The sequence below is a fragment of the Mus caroli genome, unplaced genomic scaffold (assembly GCF_978045245.1).
Source record: "Mus caroli unplaced genomic scaffold, Mus_caroli_1 scaffold_16, whole genome shotgun sequence".
NCBI lineage: Eukaryota > Metazoa > Chordata > Mammalia > Rodentia > Muridae > Mus > Mus caroli.
Genome location: NW_028227271.1, coordinates 2240275 through 2257126, shown reverse-complemented (window position 1 = coordinate 2257126; position 16852 = coordinate 2240275). Strand labels below are relative to the sequence as shown.

General features: G+C 46.7%; 1 protein-coding gene across 1 annotated transcript; it reads right to left on the bottom strand.

The window, feature by feature from the left end:
- Positions 1 to 230: 230 nt before the first annotated feature.
- LOC110311041 (keratin, type II cytoskeletal 2 oral) lies at positions 231 to 8407 on the bottom strand. The gene is made up of 9 exons (XM_021184275.2): positions 7862 to 8407; positions 6012 to 6232; positions 4991 to 5051; positions 4469 to 4564; positions 3845 to 4009; positions 3628 to 3753; positions 2687 to 2907; positions 1119 to 1153; positions 231 to 526 (listed from the first exon to the last, which is right to left on the bottom strand). Exons 1-9 carry the CDS (start codon positions 8405 to 8407, stop codon positions 231 to 233), a joined length of 1767 nt encoding a protein of 588 aa, XP_021039934.1.
- Positions 8408 to 16852: the final 8445 nt, after the last annotated feature.

Genomic DNA, 16852 nt, shown 5'->3' with positions numbered 1-16852 from the left:
TCACAGGCTCTTCTCCAGGAGCGCCATCATCCCAGACTAGTAGTTGGACCACCCTGACCTAAGAGAAGACTTAAAGATATAGAGGCAAAAAAGTTCGGCCCCTTCTCCAAGGAACTTGAGTTAAAGCAGGGTTGAACTGTGCACCTGTTGATGCCAAGAAGTTGGAAGCAGATGCCACTACAGGCTGAGGCCGGGAAAGCAGGAGGGTGCGGATGCTTTGCCCCTGAAGATCACTTGGAGCGTTGCTGGCTGGAGCTGGTGGTCTGAGAGAACTGAACACTGCTGCTGCCTCCTCTGCCAGACTTGTAGCTGCTGCCTACTGAGGTCTGGCTGCCACCAGAGTTAAAGCCCATTCTCTGCTGGCTCACAGAGATGCTGCCTCCACTGCCAAGTCTGCTCCCACTGCTGCCTCTGCTGCTGCTGCTGCTGCCACCGCTTCTGCCACTGCTATCCCCTCTGAAGTTACTGCCACCGGTCCCTCGGAAGCCTCCGCTGCTGCTTGTGCTGGTAACATTGCTGACCACCGCTACAGGGAAACAGAAAGTTCAGGAGAAAGGCTTGGGGAGGCTGACTGTCTCAGCCCTGCCCTGCTCTGCTGCATAACTTCCGACATACCCTGAGGTGTTCGCTTGAAATTAACAAGCGAACTTGGCTCTTTAGTGCCCTAGCCAAGAACAGGAACTGGTGTTCGTAAAAATTTCTGTTTCTCCAACCTAGGGCACACCCCACAATCGGAAGGTTTAGAGAGCTGGATCACATTTTACATGAAGGGCACAGCACGGGGCTATAGCTGGGAAGTGGCTGATATCACAGGGATGCCTTGAGTGAACTGGGCAAGATACATGTGCCCGTGCGCACACGTGTAAAAAGAATGTCAGTCTCCAAATTATTTCCCTGAAATGGGATCTCCCACCAAACCTGAAGCTTATCATTTTAGCAAGGATGGTTCCCAGGATCCAGCCCCTCAACCACAATACTCAGGTCTAGGCATAATGCCACACCCAACTTTTAAGTCCGTGATGGAGAATTCAAACTCAGACCCTCATGCTTACACAAGGGACTGTGCCCACTGAGCCGTCTCCAGCCCCTGGGGGAAGGTTCTTGAATGTGCTACTTACAAATGCTCACAGCATTCTGAAACACCCCAGATAACCTGGAAAGACAGAGGGAGAGAGTTATTTCTCCAGTGTGTCAACAGACAAAGAACTGAGGGCTTATAACCTTGGGCACCACCTCCTCCCATCTGCCCTCCTAGGGGTCAAGCCCCAGAGAAGGGAAAGGTTAGTCCAGGGTTGTTCCCATCAATATGTTCCCCAGAGAAGGGGGCCGGTGATTGCAATTACTCTCCGCACCTCTGACTACCACACTCTATGTCTGCCTCTTCCCACCCTTCACCTTGAAGACCTGTTCCAGGCAAACTGCCACCTCCTGCCGGATTAGCCTCCCTCACCTCTGGCCAGAGATGATCTCTATCTTGTATGCCCTTCCCCTCCCCCTCTTCCCAGCCCTCCCTTTATTTCCTCAACTTTCCTCTTCCAGGAAGCCTTCCCCAGTGAGGCTTGGGGTGACATGGGGCTTAGGGCAGCAGTAATAGTAGTGATTGTGGAGAAAATATGAGATGCTAACCCACGGTGTGTGCTGTATTTGAAATTCCACTCCCAATGACCATCTCCCTGGGCCTTAGGCTTGTTCATGGAGCAGGCATAGCTGAGTAGACATGGAATGTTCATGCGTCCCCAGCCACAGTGCTCGCTGTGGTGACCACTCCCTTATCATCACATGACTCTCAATTGACTCATCTTTACTGTTCCCCCACAGAGACTCAACAAAGATCCTTCTCCTCCCAGGATAGGTCTCTCCTTCCTCGATCACACTGTGATCTGACTGAGGGCAAAGGCTCTGAACGAGGGTGCATGAGTCAGGGGTCAGTAGAATGACCCTTGTCTCTTGACACCGCCCTCACATGTGGAGTCCCATCATTAAGCCTTTACCTGACACTTTATGCTGTGTTATTTTTCAGGGGTATGTAAGCATCATGCCTTTTCCCCATACACACTCAGCTCTAGCAATCAGGTTTGACAAACTGTTTGTACCAAATTTCCAATATGGTGGCCACTAGCCACATGAAGCTATGCAAAGTAGATTTAATGTGTAAAACTCTGGTCCCCAAGTTATACTACATCCATTTCAAACACTGGAAGGAGCCAGGCATTGATGCATAGCCAGGAATCCAGGCACTCAGGGGGCTGAGGTGAAAGGTTCAGGAGTTGCTGCAGAGTGAGACTCCCATCCCAAAAAAGCAATGGGGGGTGGGAAAGAGAAGGAATGATAGTTAGAGGGAGGGAGGGGAGGAGGGAAGAGAGGCTAATGGTTATTGGATCAGACAGCCTGGTGTGCACTATTTTCACACTGGAAAGTTCCAGGTGACAGTCCTGACCTATAACTTTTGTTACAGCATCAAAGTGCTCTTCCTACCACATTTATGAATAGAAGTTTGTGATTCAATATTGTGCCTGTGATAAATTAGATAATTAGATATGGTAACTGATGAAAACCAGTGGACTTAATCGCTTCCTCTGCTGCTGTCTCTCCAACCTGTCCTCTCCTGTTATTATGTATTCCTTTGTTTGATATTACAGGTCACACTAGAATTACACTTGGAGAATGCTGACTCCAAGGGCCCCACCTGCACTCCTCGCCCTCCAGTAGCTTCCTGTAGGTGGCGATCTCCACATCCAGGGCCAGCTTGACATTCATGAGCTCCTGGTACTCCTTCAGCAGCCGGGCCATGTCCTCCTTGGCCTTCTGCAGAGCAACCTGCAAGTCTTGGAGTTTGGTATCTGCATCCTTGAGGGCCCGCTCACCACGCTGTTCAGCCTCTGCAATGGATGTCTGCATGTTGGTGTTCTGGGGCAGAGAGTAAAAGATGAAGTTAGTATAGGTCTACTACACAAACACGGGATGGTTCACAGGAAGGGATCTCTTCACCCATCACTCCTCCTTCCATCTCCTGGAGGCTCAAGTTCACAAGTCAGGCTGATGTTGCAATTTGGATAATTCATCCTGAGTCCATTAAAGACCAATTCATGACTCATCAAGAAAAGAAACACATCTGCTTTCCTAAGCTGGCACAGTAACAGTGGTCTGATTAGCCTTTGATCTCTTTTTCAAGACCGTTTAAAAGAAAAACTCCCTTCCCTGACCATCTCATTCCAGTGATACAAAGAAGCCACTGGGGTTATGCCTCATTCCAAAGATACAAAAAAGCCACTGGGGCTATGTCTCATTCCAGTGATACAAAGAAGCCACTGGGGTTATGTCTCATTCCAGTGATACAAAGAAGCCACTGGGTTTATGTAAGGGGGGGGGGACCTCCCTATACCGTGCAGCTGAGTGCTTAAGGTCAACCCTGCAGTTGTCAGATTAGCTGTGCAGATCAGAGTATGCAGCCCTCTCTCCTAGGTACTGACATTCCAAGCAGCCCAGCCTGCAGAGAAACAACTGAAGCAGAGGTTCCTAGAGGCTGTGACTCTACCATAGAATGGAGAAAACATTGTTCAGAGGAGCTCAGCTGCTGCCTCCTCTCTCCCAGGCTCCAAGCCTTCACTCCAAGGAGCCTAGCCACACCTGCTTCTTGACATTCTCAATCTCCGCTCGAAGTCTCTGGATCATCCTGTTGAGATCCATGATCTCGCTCTTGGTGCTCCTCAGGTCGTCACCATGCCTGCCAGCTGTGGTCTGTAACTCCCCAAGCTGACAAGGGAGAGACAGAGGATTAGCACAGCCTTGTAAAGTGTGGGCAATCAGAGCTTAAGCAGCTTAAAGATAAATGCAAGGGGCCTACCTTGGTCTGATACAGGGCCTCAGCCTCAGCCTTACTCTTCTGGGCAATGTCCTCATACTGGGCCTTGACCTCAGCGATGATGCTGTCCAGGTCCAGGCAGCGATTGTTGTCCATGGACAGGACCACAGATGTGTCACTGACATGACTCTGCATCTGGGACAGCTCCTACGGGGAACATGATCCCAAATGATGCCGGAGCTTCTCCAATAGCAGAGATGCCTGAGAACAGAGCTAAATAATGGGGCAGTAGAAAATTAAGCTTTTATTTCAGGTCATGCTACAGCCTACAGTGTGCCAGCAAAGGGGATAAAAGAAAAGGGCAAACTGCAAAGATGAGCAATGTATCTGCCTGTAAACACCAGCTCATGAGCCCAAGTGTGGTTTCTCCATGGAGCACAGGGCAGAGGCTATCATTTAGTAGGTGACTGTAATCGGGGACTGTGGAGCTTAGGGAGAAGAGGGGCCCAGATGCTGCAGGTGGGAAGAGCAAAGGGAACATTCCCTGAGTGGGGCAGAGCTGAGTGGGAGCCCGGTGGCTGGTTTTGTGGGTTTGCTGTCTGTTCCCTAACATTGTGCTTGTGAAGTTACTGGTGGGCAGTCTCTAGCAGCAAACTAAAGAGTCACCATGTCATAGAGAGTCCTCAGAAAGTTGATTTCATCTGTCAGACTGTCCACTTTAGCCTGCAGGTCCACTTTGTTCATGAAAGCTCCATCCACATCCTGAAAGAAAGAAAAACCAGAGAATGGCCCCTGTTCCCTCCTACCCAAGCCTCTCTCTGAGCGCTCTCTCTCTCTCTCTCTCTCTCTCTCTCTCTCTCTCTCTCTCTCTCTCTCTCTCTCTCTCTCTCTCTCTCTCTCCCCCTTGTCCCTCTCCTGGCCCTTTCAAATGTAACTTCTCACTTTACCTTTTAAAAAGAACAGAAACAAAGTAGGGTATGGTGTAGACTAAAAAAAAAACATTTGATTAATGCTATGTATAAATATTCATTAGTTCACATTACTAACTAGCTTGCTAGCTACAATAGGGTTTAAAGATGAACCTCTTCCTTCAAACATTTCCTAAGAATGTATGGAAAGAAGTAAGCAGTACTCAGCTTTCTCTGTGGGAGACAAAGGGATTCTGGGTCTACCCAAAGGCTTACTCACCTTCTTCAGCCCTACAAATTCATTCTCTGCAGCAGTACGCCTGTTGATCTCCTCTTCATACCTGGACAGACAGAGCCACAGGTTAAGACAGTGATTTCAGAAATAGAGAAATGGCTCAGCAGCTAAACATACTGGCTATTCTTCCTGGGGTCCTGGGGTCAATTCCCAGCACCCATGAGGTAGCTCAAAACTAGCTATAACCATAGACTCACAAGATCCAATGCCCTCTTCCAGTATGCAGATGTCAGTGCAGACAAAATACCCATATATAAAATACAAAGGTGGAAAAGATGAGGGCCACATACATACATACATACATACATACATACATACATACATACAGGAAAAGCTCAGGTGTACTGCCATGGTTTCACTTACACAAGCTGGAAAGCAAGCTCTAGTCTAGCTCTTGAATTCCCACAGCCCTGCCTGGAGCCTGTCACCAAGCAGGTGACACTCTTTTGTACAGTGGTGGAAGAAAGAACTCCCAGGAGCAGGTTATCCCTCTATGTGGGTCCTGACTCCTGGGGATGTCTAGAGCTCCCTCCAACCTCAGGAGTCCCTGTTCACTTCTCACAGATCTCAGGTGTGAACTCAAACTTGGAACCATAAGGAGGAGGAGGCAGAGTGAAGCTGTGGAATCAAGAGACCAGGCATGCTGAGTGAATTTGCACAGTATAGCCCTGGACCAGGGCCCAGGAAGCATTCAGACCCAGCCCTGACCCAAACCCACTGCTTCAAAATAGCAGCAACTGGAACACAGGGGTGTGCCCCTTTTGATAACCTTCCTAGGTGATTCCTATAGAGTTCTCAGGAAACCCTCTTGCTCATGTGAGCTGATGTAGGAGGGGAACCTGCTAGACACTTAAAAATATGTAAATTTCGGCCCCATAAGCATGAGTCCCCACTTGCCCAGCTTCTACCTGGCCAGACTTCACTCAATAAACCTATTGGAAAATGCTAACTAAAGACCTGTTTGAAAATTCAAAAGGAGGAAAGCCACCCTCATGAGGACCCTTACTTCTTTTTGAAGTCTTCTACCAGGTCTTGCATGCTCTTCAGCTCTCCCTCCAGGCTCCCCTTCGCCCCCAGAAGTGTATCTAACTGCTTGCGCAGGCAGCTGATGTAGGATTCAAAGAAAGGTTCCAGGCTCTGGGGGCCTGAGCCAGAGCGTGTGGTCTGCTGCTGCAGCAGCTCCCACTTGGTCTCCAGGACCTTGTTCTGCTGCTCCAGGAAGCGCACCTGCATGAAGAGCGGAAGGTAAGGCTTTTCGCCTGGCTCGTGGCAAAGGGTAGAAAGTGGGGAGCAGACCCAGTTCTTCAATCCATGGCGGCCTCTGTGCTTCAGACTTTGAAGAAGATGTGGATTAGGAAAGGGAAAGCTGAGGGTTAGGTGCATCGTCTCTGAATGAACACAGACCCGGCAGTTCCTCTACTGTATATGTGTTGGGGGCCTCATATCAGCTGGTGTGGGCTGCCTGTTTGATGGTCCAGTGTTTGAGAGATCTTGGGGGTCCAGATTAATTGAGACTGCTGGTCCTCCTACAGAGTCGCCCTTCCTCTCAGCTTCTTTCAAGCTCCCCTAATTCAATAACAGGGGTCAGCTGCTTCTGTCCATTGGTTGTGTGCAAATATCTGCCTCTGACTCTTTCAGCTGCTTGTTGGGTCTTCTAGAGTAAGAGACTGGAGTCCCCAGAGAATTTTGAGGTCAGGTGGGGTGGGAGTGGGAACATCCACATGGAGACAGTGGGTGGGGAGAAGGTATGGGATGTGGAACAGTCAGAGGATGGACGGGGGGGGGAGCAGATAAAATATGGAGTGTAAAAATAAATAAATAAATAAATAAAATTTGAGAAAACAGAGCCAGGCGTGGTGGCACACGCCTTTAATCCCAGCACTCGGGAGGCAAAGGCAGGCAGTTTCTGAGTTCAAGGCCAGCCTGGTCTACAAAGTGAGTTCCAGGATTGCCAGGGCTATACAGAGAAACCCTGTCTCGAAAAAAAAAAAAAAAGAAAGAAAGAAAGAAAGAAAGAAAAAGAAAATGAAAAAACAGAGCAATAAAGTGATTCACAACGACAAAAAAAAGAAGAAAGAAAAGGGAGAGCTGGCGTGTGTGGAGTACTTTGTATACCTTCTGTTTTCATATGTTCTGTGTCCCTTAACCATTACAACCGCCTGGACAGCATGAAGTCACCAAAGGTGAGGTGCATACAGAGTGGCAAAATGAACAGCCAAACCCAGGACTACCCATGTCTGTCAGGATCCTTCAAAATAAAGCCAGAGTGGGTCAGTGTGACTAAAATGACTTCTAACTGGTCTTTACATACAAGCTTCTTTCACCTCCATGAAGGTAGTAAAAATAGCCAGTGAATCCTAAGAGATTCATAATCCAACTGACCAAGGTTCACTCCAAATCCTGGGCTCATCTCTCTCTGCGTTGGACCCAGAATGCCTTACTCTGCCCCATCATGCACAGTTTGACTTACCACTGGCAGGAGCATAATATCTCTGGCTAGGTAAGATGCAGTTGAAGATACAGAGAAGCCATCCCAAGATGTGCGCAAGGTTACTTAGCTGCTAGCTGAAAGTGTTGAGTAGTATTTGTCAAAGAGAAAGTAAGCTGTTTCTGGGTTTGCGGCTAAATTCTTCAGAACTAAAGCAGACTTAAGCCCCTCATCTGAGCACTACAGGGAAATTAAGACCAGAACCCTTCTCTCCTTCCACAGCTAGAATAACAGGGGAGAAAGAACAAGAAAGGTGTTCTCAGTATCCTGGAAACAGAATATCACAGGACCAGACATCCCCCTGGCAACTTCATAAACCAAGCCCTAGGAGTCCAAATACCCACAATGCCTCTAGGCCTTGCCCTTACCTTGTCGATGAAGGAAGCAAACTTGTTGTTGAGGGTCTTGATCTGTTCACGCTCCTGGGCCTTCACTTGCCCAATCTGGGGGTCAATCTCTACATTGAGGGGCTGCAGGAGGCTCTGGTTGATAGTCACTTCCTGGATTCCCCCAGGGCAGCTACCAGGGCCAAAGCTACCAGGCCTACCAAAGCCACCAGCTCCCCCAAATCCAGAAGTCCCCCCAAAGCCAGCTCCCATTCCTCTACTACCACCAAAGCTACCTCCATAGCCACTTCCAAAGCCACTGCCACAGCTGCTACGCCCCCCACTGAAGCTACCAGCCCGGGAGCCACCAGCCGCCACGCTGATAGAAATACTCTTGCTGCCACCCAGGCTGTAGAGGCTGTGACTGCCAAGGCTACCTGCTCCACTCCGGAACCCAGAAGCCCCTCCACTGGCTGCCCCAGAGCGAGCCACACAGCTGCTCCTGCTGCTGCCAGATACCACAGCTGAGTGGCCAGAGAAGCCCTGGCTCCCACAACTGAAGGATTTCTTGCAGGCTTGTCTGCTCATGGTGAGGAGTGTGGCAGTGAGCTAGCAATAACTTAGCAGAGCAAAGGGCTGAGGAGAGGATGGGGATTGCAGGGGAAGCTGGCCTTTATATCCCAGGCTGCTTGACTTGGCAGAAGGAGAGGTAGGCAATTACCTGAGAGTCATCTCGGGTTTGGTTTGCCTCACAGGCAACAAGTTACTTCTTGGTTCTCAGCACACCTCAAAGATAATCCTCTGGGCCAAAATGGCTTTGCTTTCTTAGCTTAATCACCCAAACTTGCCTCAGTTGACAAAAGGCTGAGCTCTCTCCTCCCTCCCAACATGTGATTTCCTCAAGAATTTTTGAGAGTTAAGCAGAACCCATTACAGCAAGATGAGCTGGCTCTAGACCCTAAGGGATTAAGGGGCCCTTGATCTCCATGACAAGGGCCATTAGAACTGGTCAACCTCTTCCAGGGAACTGAATCCCAGGCCTAAATTCATTGAACAATTTGTTATGAGCCAGGTCCTGTGGCACCTCCCATAGTGCCCAAGCTGTTTCTCTCATTGCCAGACACTGCCTTCTCGTGGCATAATGCCTGTGCCCTGTGTTTCAGAGAGCACTTAGAGAGGAACTGACCATGAAAAACGAATGCATTGACATGGGATCCAGTCTGCTACCTCTGTAGTCAAAGGCTCCCATCTAAGCAGACCCAGAGTTTAAAGTGAGATGTGTTAGCTGTGAGAAACTAAATAAAGCCAAAGTGTCTAGTTCCTGAGGAATAGAAGATCATGATTCAAAGCCAAGAAATGTGAGGCTGGGGAAATGGAATGTCTCAGAGTAGATCTGCCCTCACCATCCTAATGGCAGGTGGTTCCTAGATCCAGAAGCATGACAGGACAGAATACAGAGTTCCTCTGGGTAGTAGAGTCAGTTCAAGGACTTCACTCCTCCTGAGATAAGAATTATGGGTACACTGTAGTGACAATTTTGGCAGTTTGGTTTCCTTAAGAAACACAGAAATATTATAAGAATGTGTTTTCATCTTAATCCCAGGTATGGAATATGGGGCTGCTTCATATTGTCCACAACAGGCGATTTTGATTCGCCTCAGGCTCTAGCAGGCCATCAGCAGATAGTTTCTACAACGGGGTGATGTTGGAAATTCTGGAGAGTTCTCTGAGGATGTATAAATGCTACGGCCCCAAGAGGTAGTTTGTTGGTTGCTGTGGGTAGGTTGGTGGCTAGTTGCTGTTGATTGCTGTTGGTCACAGTTAACTTGTTGTGCACAAAGAAACAACAAGAAGAAGTTAGATATCCTGAGAGCAAAGATCAAACTTGCACCACGGAACATGATGCCCCTAATCAATAGTCAGTATTCTAAGGATAACATTGTCCCCCTATCCCCTATCCCTTCTGTCCTTTTTTTTTTCTCTGCTATCTAGTGTTGGGGGTTGAAAGCATAGGAGAAGGGTGAAGAAAAGTGTTAAAAGGTGGACAAAAGAAGAACACACAAAGTAGCAAAAGACTTGCTACAGTACACTTTAGTTGCAACAAAGTATTGGGCTCTCCTTTCCATTCTGCTGTCTGGTCTAGCCAGTATCCCCTTCTGTTCCTATGCCATTATCCCTCTAGGCTCTGCATTTCTCTGTGGAAAGGCTTGGCTGCAGCCATTCTGGCTCTCCAGATCCTAGCACACCAGAGTAACACACCAAAAAAGTGTCAACTGACTCACAACTTGAGGTCTAGGATTACAAATAACTAGACCTATTCCCACACCTGTCTCTGATGAAAGTATGCAAAAGAGTTTGAGTGTCTGTTCGTTTAGCAAGCACCCCCTAGGAATCCTTTGTATCCAGTTCATTTAGGAAGCCTTTATCTGGGCTTAAATGTCTTGAACCTTTTCTACTTGCAGTTTACATGGCCCAAAGTATAAAGATAGATACACAAATCAACCCTTTACTGATAAATCTTGAAGAAATTTAGTTTTAAAACGATTGTTTAGTGTATGTATAATTTTACCATGTGTTAAAGAGAGAAGAAAATTTGCATACTAATGAGATGGACATTATATATATATATATATATATATATATATATATATATATATATGGAGAGAGAGAGAGAGAGAGGGGGAGAGATCTTGGCTAAACATTTGACATGGCAGGATACAGAGAGAGCATCTTCAACATTTTTTGAATTAAGTGGCATTTTGATTTTTATAATCATCAATGCTGAGACCACCTCTTCACATAAATACTGAATACAAAATGGCAGGCATAAATTTAGAACCATTTCAGAAACTGTTGGCAATTCTACCCTCATCTCAAACCAAAAGTCAGTGAACATACTTAATGAAGCTCATTTCAGCAACTCAAACATGAGTTCTCAAAATCAAACATTTTGACATTACACAACCTAACAATAAACTCAATGGAGGTAAGGAAATATTTAAAGTATTTGTTTTCCATAATGCAACAGTTATGTTTCTATAAATGCAGAAAACCTTGTGTGTAAGACAAAACATTGAAAACTGTGACATACAGGAGCCTTGAGTCAGAGCCAAAGAGCTTTGGGCTGCATCCTTTGGTGTTGTGTGGCAAGACAGTATGCATGATGCAACATACTCATGATGTGCTCAGAAGTGAAGCCACAGTGAAGGCCACCATGCAGCACAGGGGACACTGCAAGAAATAGCCCAAGCTCAACTGCAGTGAAGGCCACCATGCAGCACAGGGGACACTGCAAGAAACAGCCCAGACTCATTTAGGGTTTGGCTTTTAGCTACTTTTTTTGTCATTGTGCTTTCAGAAACCTTTTATTGCCAAATTTTTCATGACCCTCATATTCAGCTACTGAACCCCCATGTGGGGTGACAATCTCCAACTTAAAATCTAAATTCAGATCTAGTTCCATCTGGGCCAAGGGTAGGGAGATAGAAGAGCCTTGGTGGCAGAACAGGCACATAGAAGAATGGCTCTCCTAACTTCCAGGAACTCCTCTGTCTCCCCACACACAGGCCAGCTCACCTTCACACCCAGCCACCACACATGTGGGACAGCCAGGCTTTCCAGGTGTTAGCCCCACACAAGACTTACAAGGCAGGACACAGCAGGAGAGTCGGACTCTGGATTCACCATAAAAGAGCTGTCTGGACTGCCTGCAAGATGGTTTGATAACAAGCAGAAGACTGATTGGAAGACAGAAGGGTAGAGGTCAAGGACCCTGCCAACAGTCCTCACTCCTGTGCTCCGAAACTCACATGTGATCATCTGCCTGGTTGGGTTCCAGCTTCGCTTCTCGTTGGCTCCTTAATCTAAGGAAATTTACTTAGTGTCCAGTTCTGTCTACTATAAAATGAGGCTAATAATGGCAGCTACTTCACGGGGCCGTTGTGAGCTTTAAACAAGTTGAACATAAACTGTTTGATGTGGAGACTAGCACGGTGGCTCAGCATCTAAAGGAGCTTGCTGCCAAGCTTGATGATCCGAGTTCAAGCCCTGGGCAAACCAGCTTCCGCAAGTGATCTTCTGGCATCCCCACCTGCCTGCACGTACACAAACCTTAAATGAGTAAATGTCATCATCTTTAAATGTTTTGTGTAGAGCTGGACACATGATAAACAGTGTAGGATCAGCTGCTGTTAGAATCCTCCAGGGACATGGAAGGGATTTGTTATGCTCTGCCCTGACTGTTAAGATAACTTTGTGCTCTAACTAAGTTATCTCATCAAAGGGTGAGAACAGGAAAGAAAACCAAGAATGACCAGAAAGCTGGCTGGAATACAGAAGACCTACATCAGATGTGGCTGGCCTAGGTAACCCTGGACCACAATTCAACACAGGAAGTCTGTTCTGATCTGTCAAACACCTGCCTTCCTCACTGATGTGTGGTGAGTCCCACAGCATGTAACAAAATTAAAATTCCTTTGATCATGATAAAATGCCTCCCAAGCAGTCTGACAGAAATAGAAAGCCCGTCTGATATCATGGAATTTGGAAGAGCAGAGTTCAAATCTTTTTTCTACCCCTACCCATGTAATGACCCTGGACAGGGTACTTGATATTTCTTTCCTTATTTATAAAAGAAACACCACAATTGTGAGATTTCTTTCTGTAGTTTATACTGAATAATTTCCAATAACACATATTCAGGTTTAGGGATGGGACCTGGGAACAGAACCTAGGGTACTGATGATACATGTCAGACGACTGAACCACTGAGGGGTCAGTGAGAATCTTAAGACAGTGTCTCATCAGATTACCCAAGGTGACTGTGTGTAGGCATGATGTATTTGTACACTGTCTAAAATCTACCCTCGTGTTACTCCGCTGCCGACTTCTTGGCCCCCATATCTTGTTTCAATCTGGACATGGCATTGTAATGCTTAAGCCAAGAATCTCCTATCTCAGGTTTGTATAAACAATTCTTACTATTTATTCTCTGCATTGTCAATAAATGCTGGTCACCCAATGGCTTGGCAGAATAGAGGATAACTAGGGCCGGATGTCTGCCAACTAGAGGAAGGAGAGAGGGAGAGAGGGAGATTCTGATCAGCAAGGAAGATGGAGGATTGGGAGACACAGGAAGGGGTCCAGATAGTGATCATTGACACACACCTGAAGCCCTGAGAGCCAGACCAATAGTAATATCCAAACATCATGGGATGAGGGGTGCTCTCGAACACAAATTCAAAATACATTTATAAATACCCTGACCATGTATCTAGGCTCTTCTCTGACTAGAATCATAACTTATGGTAACCCATTTATTTTAACCTACATTCTGCCATGTAGCTGGTTACCTGTGCTCAGTGCCATGCCTCCATCTCCTCATATTTTCCCGGTGAATCTTCCTGCACTGCACCTGGCTCTATCCCAGAATCCTTTCTGCCTCCCAGTGTCCCACATTCTCCTTCCTGCCTAAGCCATAGGTCATAGGCTTTTTAATTGACGGGATGCATCCATTCTCTCTACATCTGTGAACTCACTCTGTAGCCTAGGTAGCCTTTGAAGTTGCCATCCTCCTGCCTAAGGTTTTTCTTCATACTGATAGTAGAACATCCAATGCCCTCCCCCTTCCGGGAACCCAGCACAGAAGGAACATGTGTCGGCCCCATTAAGTGTGACCATTGCAGCCACCAGGATGCATGCCAAAGGAGTGATGGAGGAAGACAAAGGGCAGATCACAGGAGCCTGTGATGAACTGGGATCTCCCGATACGTGCTTCTCAGGCCTGCCAGTGCATCATCGCCTTGCCTGACAAGCTAGGATTGTTTATCCAATAGCTCAGTGAAATTGCCAAGACTATCCTGACCGACATGCTTGACACTGGTTTCCTTATTTGTGGGATCTGGTGGGGGTGTGTCTGGATACCTGCACTATTGCCGGCAGCCTGAGTTCTAATCCCTCACATGCCAAAATCTTCTGTAAGAAGATTATGATGGAGCTGAGCACGCTGGAGTCTTACTCTCCACCCATAAAACAGGGGCAGATTATTCCCATGTAGTTATTGTTTTTAACCAAATTGTTCTCTGGTATTCCCCTGCCGTGCAGAGGCTTAAGAGGTGTCAGGATAATTGAGGGCGGAAGAGTAAGAAGGTAGTTATTAGCTCTAGGTCAAGATGAGAAGGCAGGCCTCTCCACCCAGCGCCTGCTGAAAGGGAGGTTCTCGGGGGGGGGGGGAACAGGGTTATCTTTACATGTCAGAGCCATGGTTCCATTTCAGAAGAGGAGGAGATGAAAAAGGGTGGGGGTCAGGAAGGGGAGGGAGGAGTGGAACTGTTTCTCTGAGAATAATACCTCTGAATTAAAATTAACATTTTTCCCTCCTTGATACTTTGTTGAAATAAAAATGTATCAATTCTGAAATTATTTAACCAACCACTAGTAAAAACATGTGCTGACACTAAGCGAAGCGAGCTCACCTGAGCTTTGTGGCTAGAGGTTTAAGAAGCAACACAGGTCCAACCACAATAAATCTCTCCTTACTAAGCCTCAGGTGGTAGCACTTATAATTTCTATTAATGAGGGCTTCATACTTGAACTCACCCAGAATCTTTGCCTGATTCTTGGATTGCTCCCAGGGCTTATCTAGGACAGACCTGAATCCCTAAGATGGACTTTGTTAAGAGGTTCTACGGTCAAGCAAATTTGAGGAATGAAAATTCGGTAGCTCCTTGGAATTATAATAATGCCCATGAACCAACCCATTCACCTATTAAGCCACCCTCAGAGCTTCATCGGGAACCAAACCTTTGCCCTTTATTTAATCAGAGCTCCTCAGTCCACCTTAGCATGGTATTCCGTGTACTAGGGAAACACCAGTCTGTCACCCATCCGAGATGGTTAAGTTTGGCAGACCTGCGCCAGGCAAGGGGGTAAAGACAGTGACACCATGTCCCAGGAGAGAACAGGAAGGAAGCTCACAGCCACCAAAGGTTGGCTGTACAAAGCAGGCAGAAAGACACTGGGACATGGAAAATGGATGTGATCTCTGAGAACCAGCTCCTGTCCTTGTTCATCTCTCCAGCTACACAAGGTGTTGGGTCTTTCCAAAAGCCACAGCAGGCTGGCTTTCCTAGAACTCAGCTGGCTGCTTCTCCTCCATCTCTTCTCTCCTCAAAGGAGTAAGAAATGTAGATGTCTTATGAGTAGAGAGGTCTGGGTTACAGTTTCAGCCTTTCTAGTCTCTGTGTGGTGTATGGCAAGTTACTCTGCCCCCTGTACCTCAATTTTCCATCTACCAAGTCGGAGTTGGCACAGCAATCTCATAGATTACAGGGGAACTCTCAAAGGCAAAAGCAGAAAACCTTTACACAGGGCAGGTGCTCAAAACATGGCAGGCCTACGTGACCATGATCTCAGTAAGAAGCCCTCCTAGAAACTGTCAGTTTGGGGGCCAAAAAGGAAGAGTTCTGAGAGCAGCCCAGCTTCAGGCCAAGGAAACATTGAAATCTGTGAACTGGACATGGTGGAATGGGCCTGGCACTGGGAAGACTGAGACAGGAAAATCAGGGGTTCAAAGTCAGCCTGGGCTACAACATGCTCTGGGAAAACCTGGGGCTACACTGAATACCTAGATACCTGTCTCAAGGAGAGACACACAGACAGACAGACAGAATTTTAACTCCATGATAATTTTCACAATAAGTTGCAAGGAACCATAATGTTTCTATTGGGAGGGACATAATTCCACATCCAGCCAACCCGGCTTCCCATCACCGGTCTCTGGAGTAATCCATTGACCGATGGAGATTCATTGAGCACTATACACTTCCCAGAAATTAAAAAAAAAAAAAAAAAGATGATGATGTTTTAGTAAAAAGTAATTTTCCTTTTCAAATCTTCACCCCTGGAGATGGAGTTGGAGGTATAACTTGTATGTAGAAGCTTGCCTGAGTTGAATCCCAGTGCTACCTAAAACCAGTTATGACAGATGACACACACGTGTGACCCCAGTGCTGGGAGATTCAGAGTTCTGGTTGCCTCAGATACGTGGTGATTTCCAGACCAGTCTAGGCTACTTGACACTGACCCAAAAGGAAAAACAATCAAATCTTTATTCCTATCAAACCGTTATTCTGTGCAAAGACTACATAAATAGTGGCTGAAGACACGGCTCCGCAGTGAAGAGTACTTGTTGCCTTTGCAGAGGACCCAAGTTCAGCTCCCAGCCCCCACGTGGTGACTACAATCATCTCTGACTCCAGTTCAGGGGATCCAATGCCCTCATCTGGTCTCCAAGAGCTCTAGACACCCATGGTGCATATACATATATGCAGGAGGGAACACTCATACACAAAATAGAAATTAAAAAATTTTTAAGTAATATAAGAAAATGGCTAGCATGGATTGAGTTTCTGCTGTGTACAAAGTATCGCCTTAGGTTATTTACAAGAATAATTTCTATTTATCATAAAACTGTGCGAGGCCAGAATTTCAATCTCATCTTACAGAAAAAGACATGAGGTTAATTAAGTTGCTTGAACCAACTAGCTCCCTAACCCAAGAGTTTAATCAAGTTATCCACTTGCAAGGCCAGAGGTAAATTCACGGAGCCTTTTTTGTCTATACAAACTTCAGCAAGTCCAAATATATTATTTTTGTGAAAAAAAATCCACTTTGACATCTAAAGAATGCACTCATGGAACGTGACAGCTGGATTTGTCTCGAAGCATCAACCTGTGTTCATGAAAATGGTTTTAAACCTCGTGGATGCCTCTGTGGTAACACAGAAAGCCATCCATCATCGTCAAGGTACACACACACACACACACACACACACACACACACACACACACGTATACACGTGCGCGTACATGCATTAATCTTTCCTGTGAAGGTACCCCCCTCTCCTTGGACAGATGAACCTCAGGTTTGATTTATGGCTCCTCAGTTCATGTTAGCCCCACATTCCAGAGTTACAGAACATACCAGGTGACCCCATAAGGATTCAGCCAGCCTGTTTAGCAGCATAGCACAGTG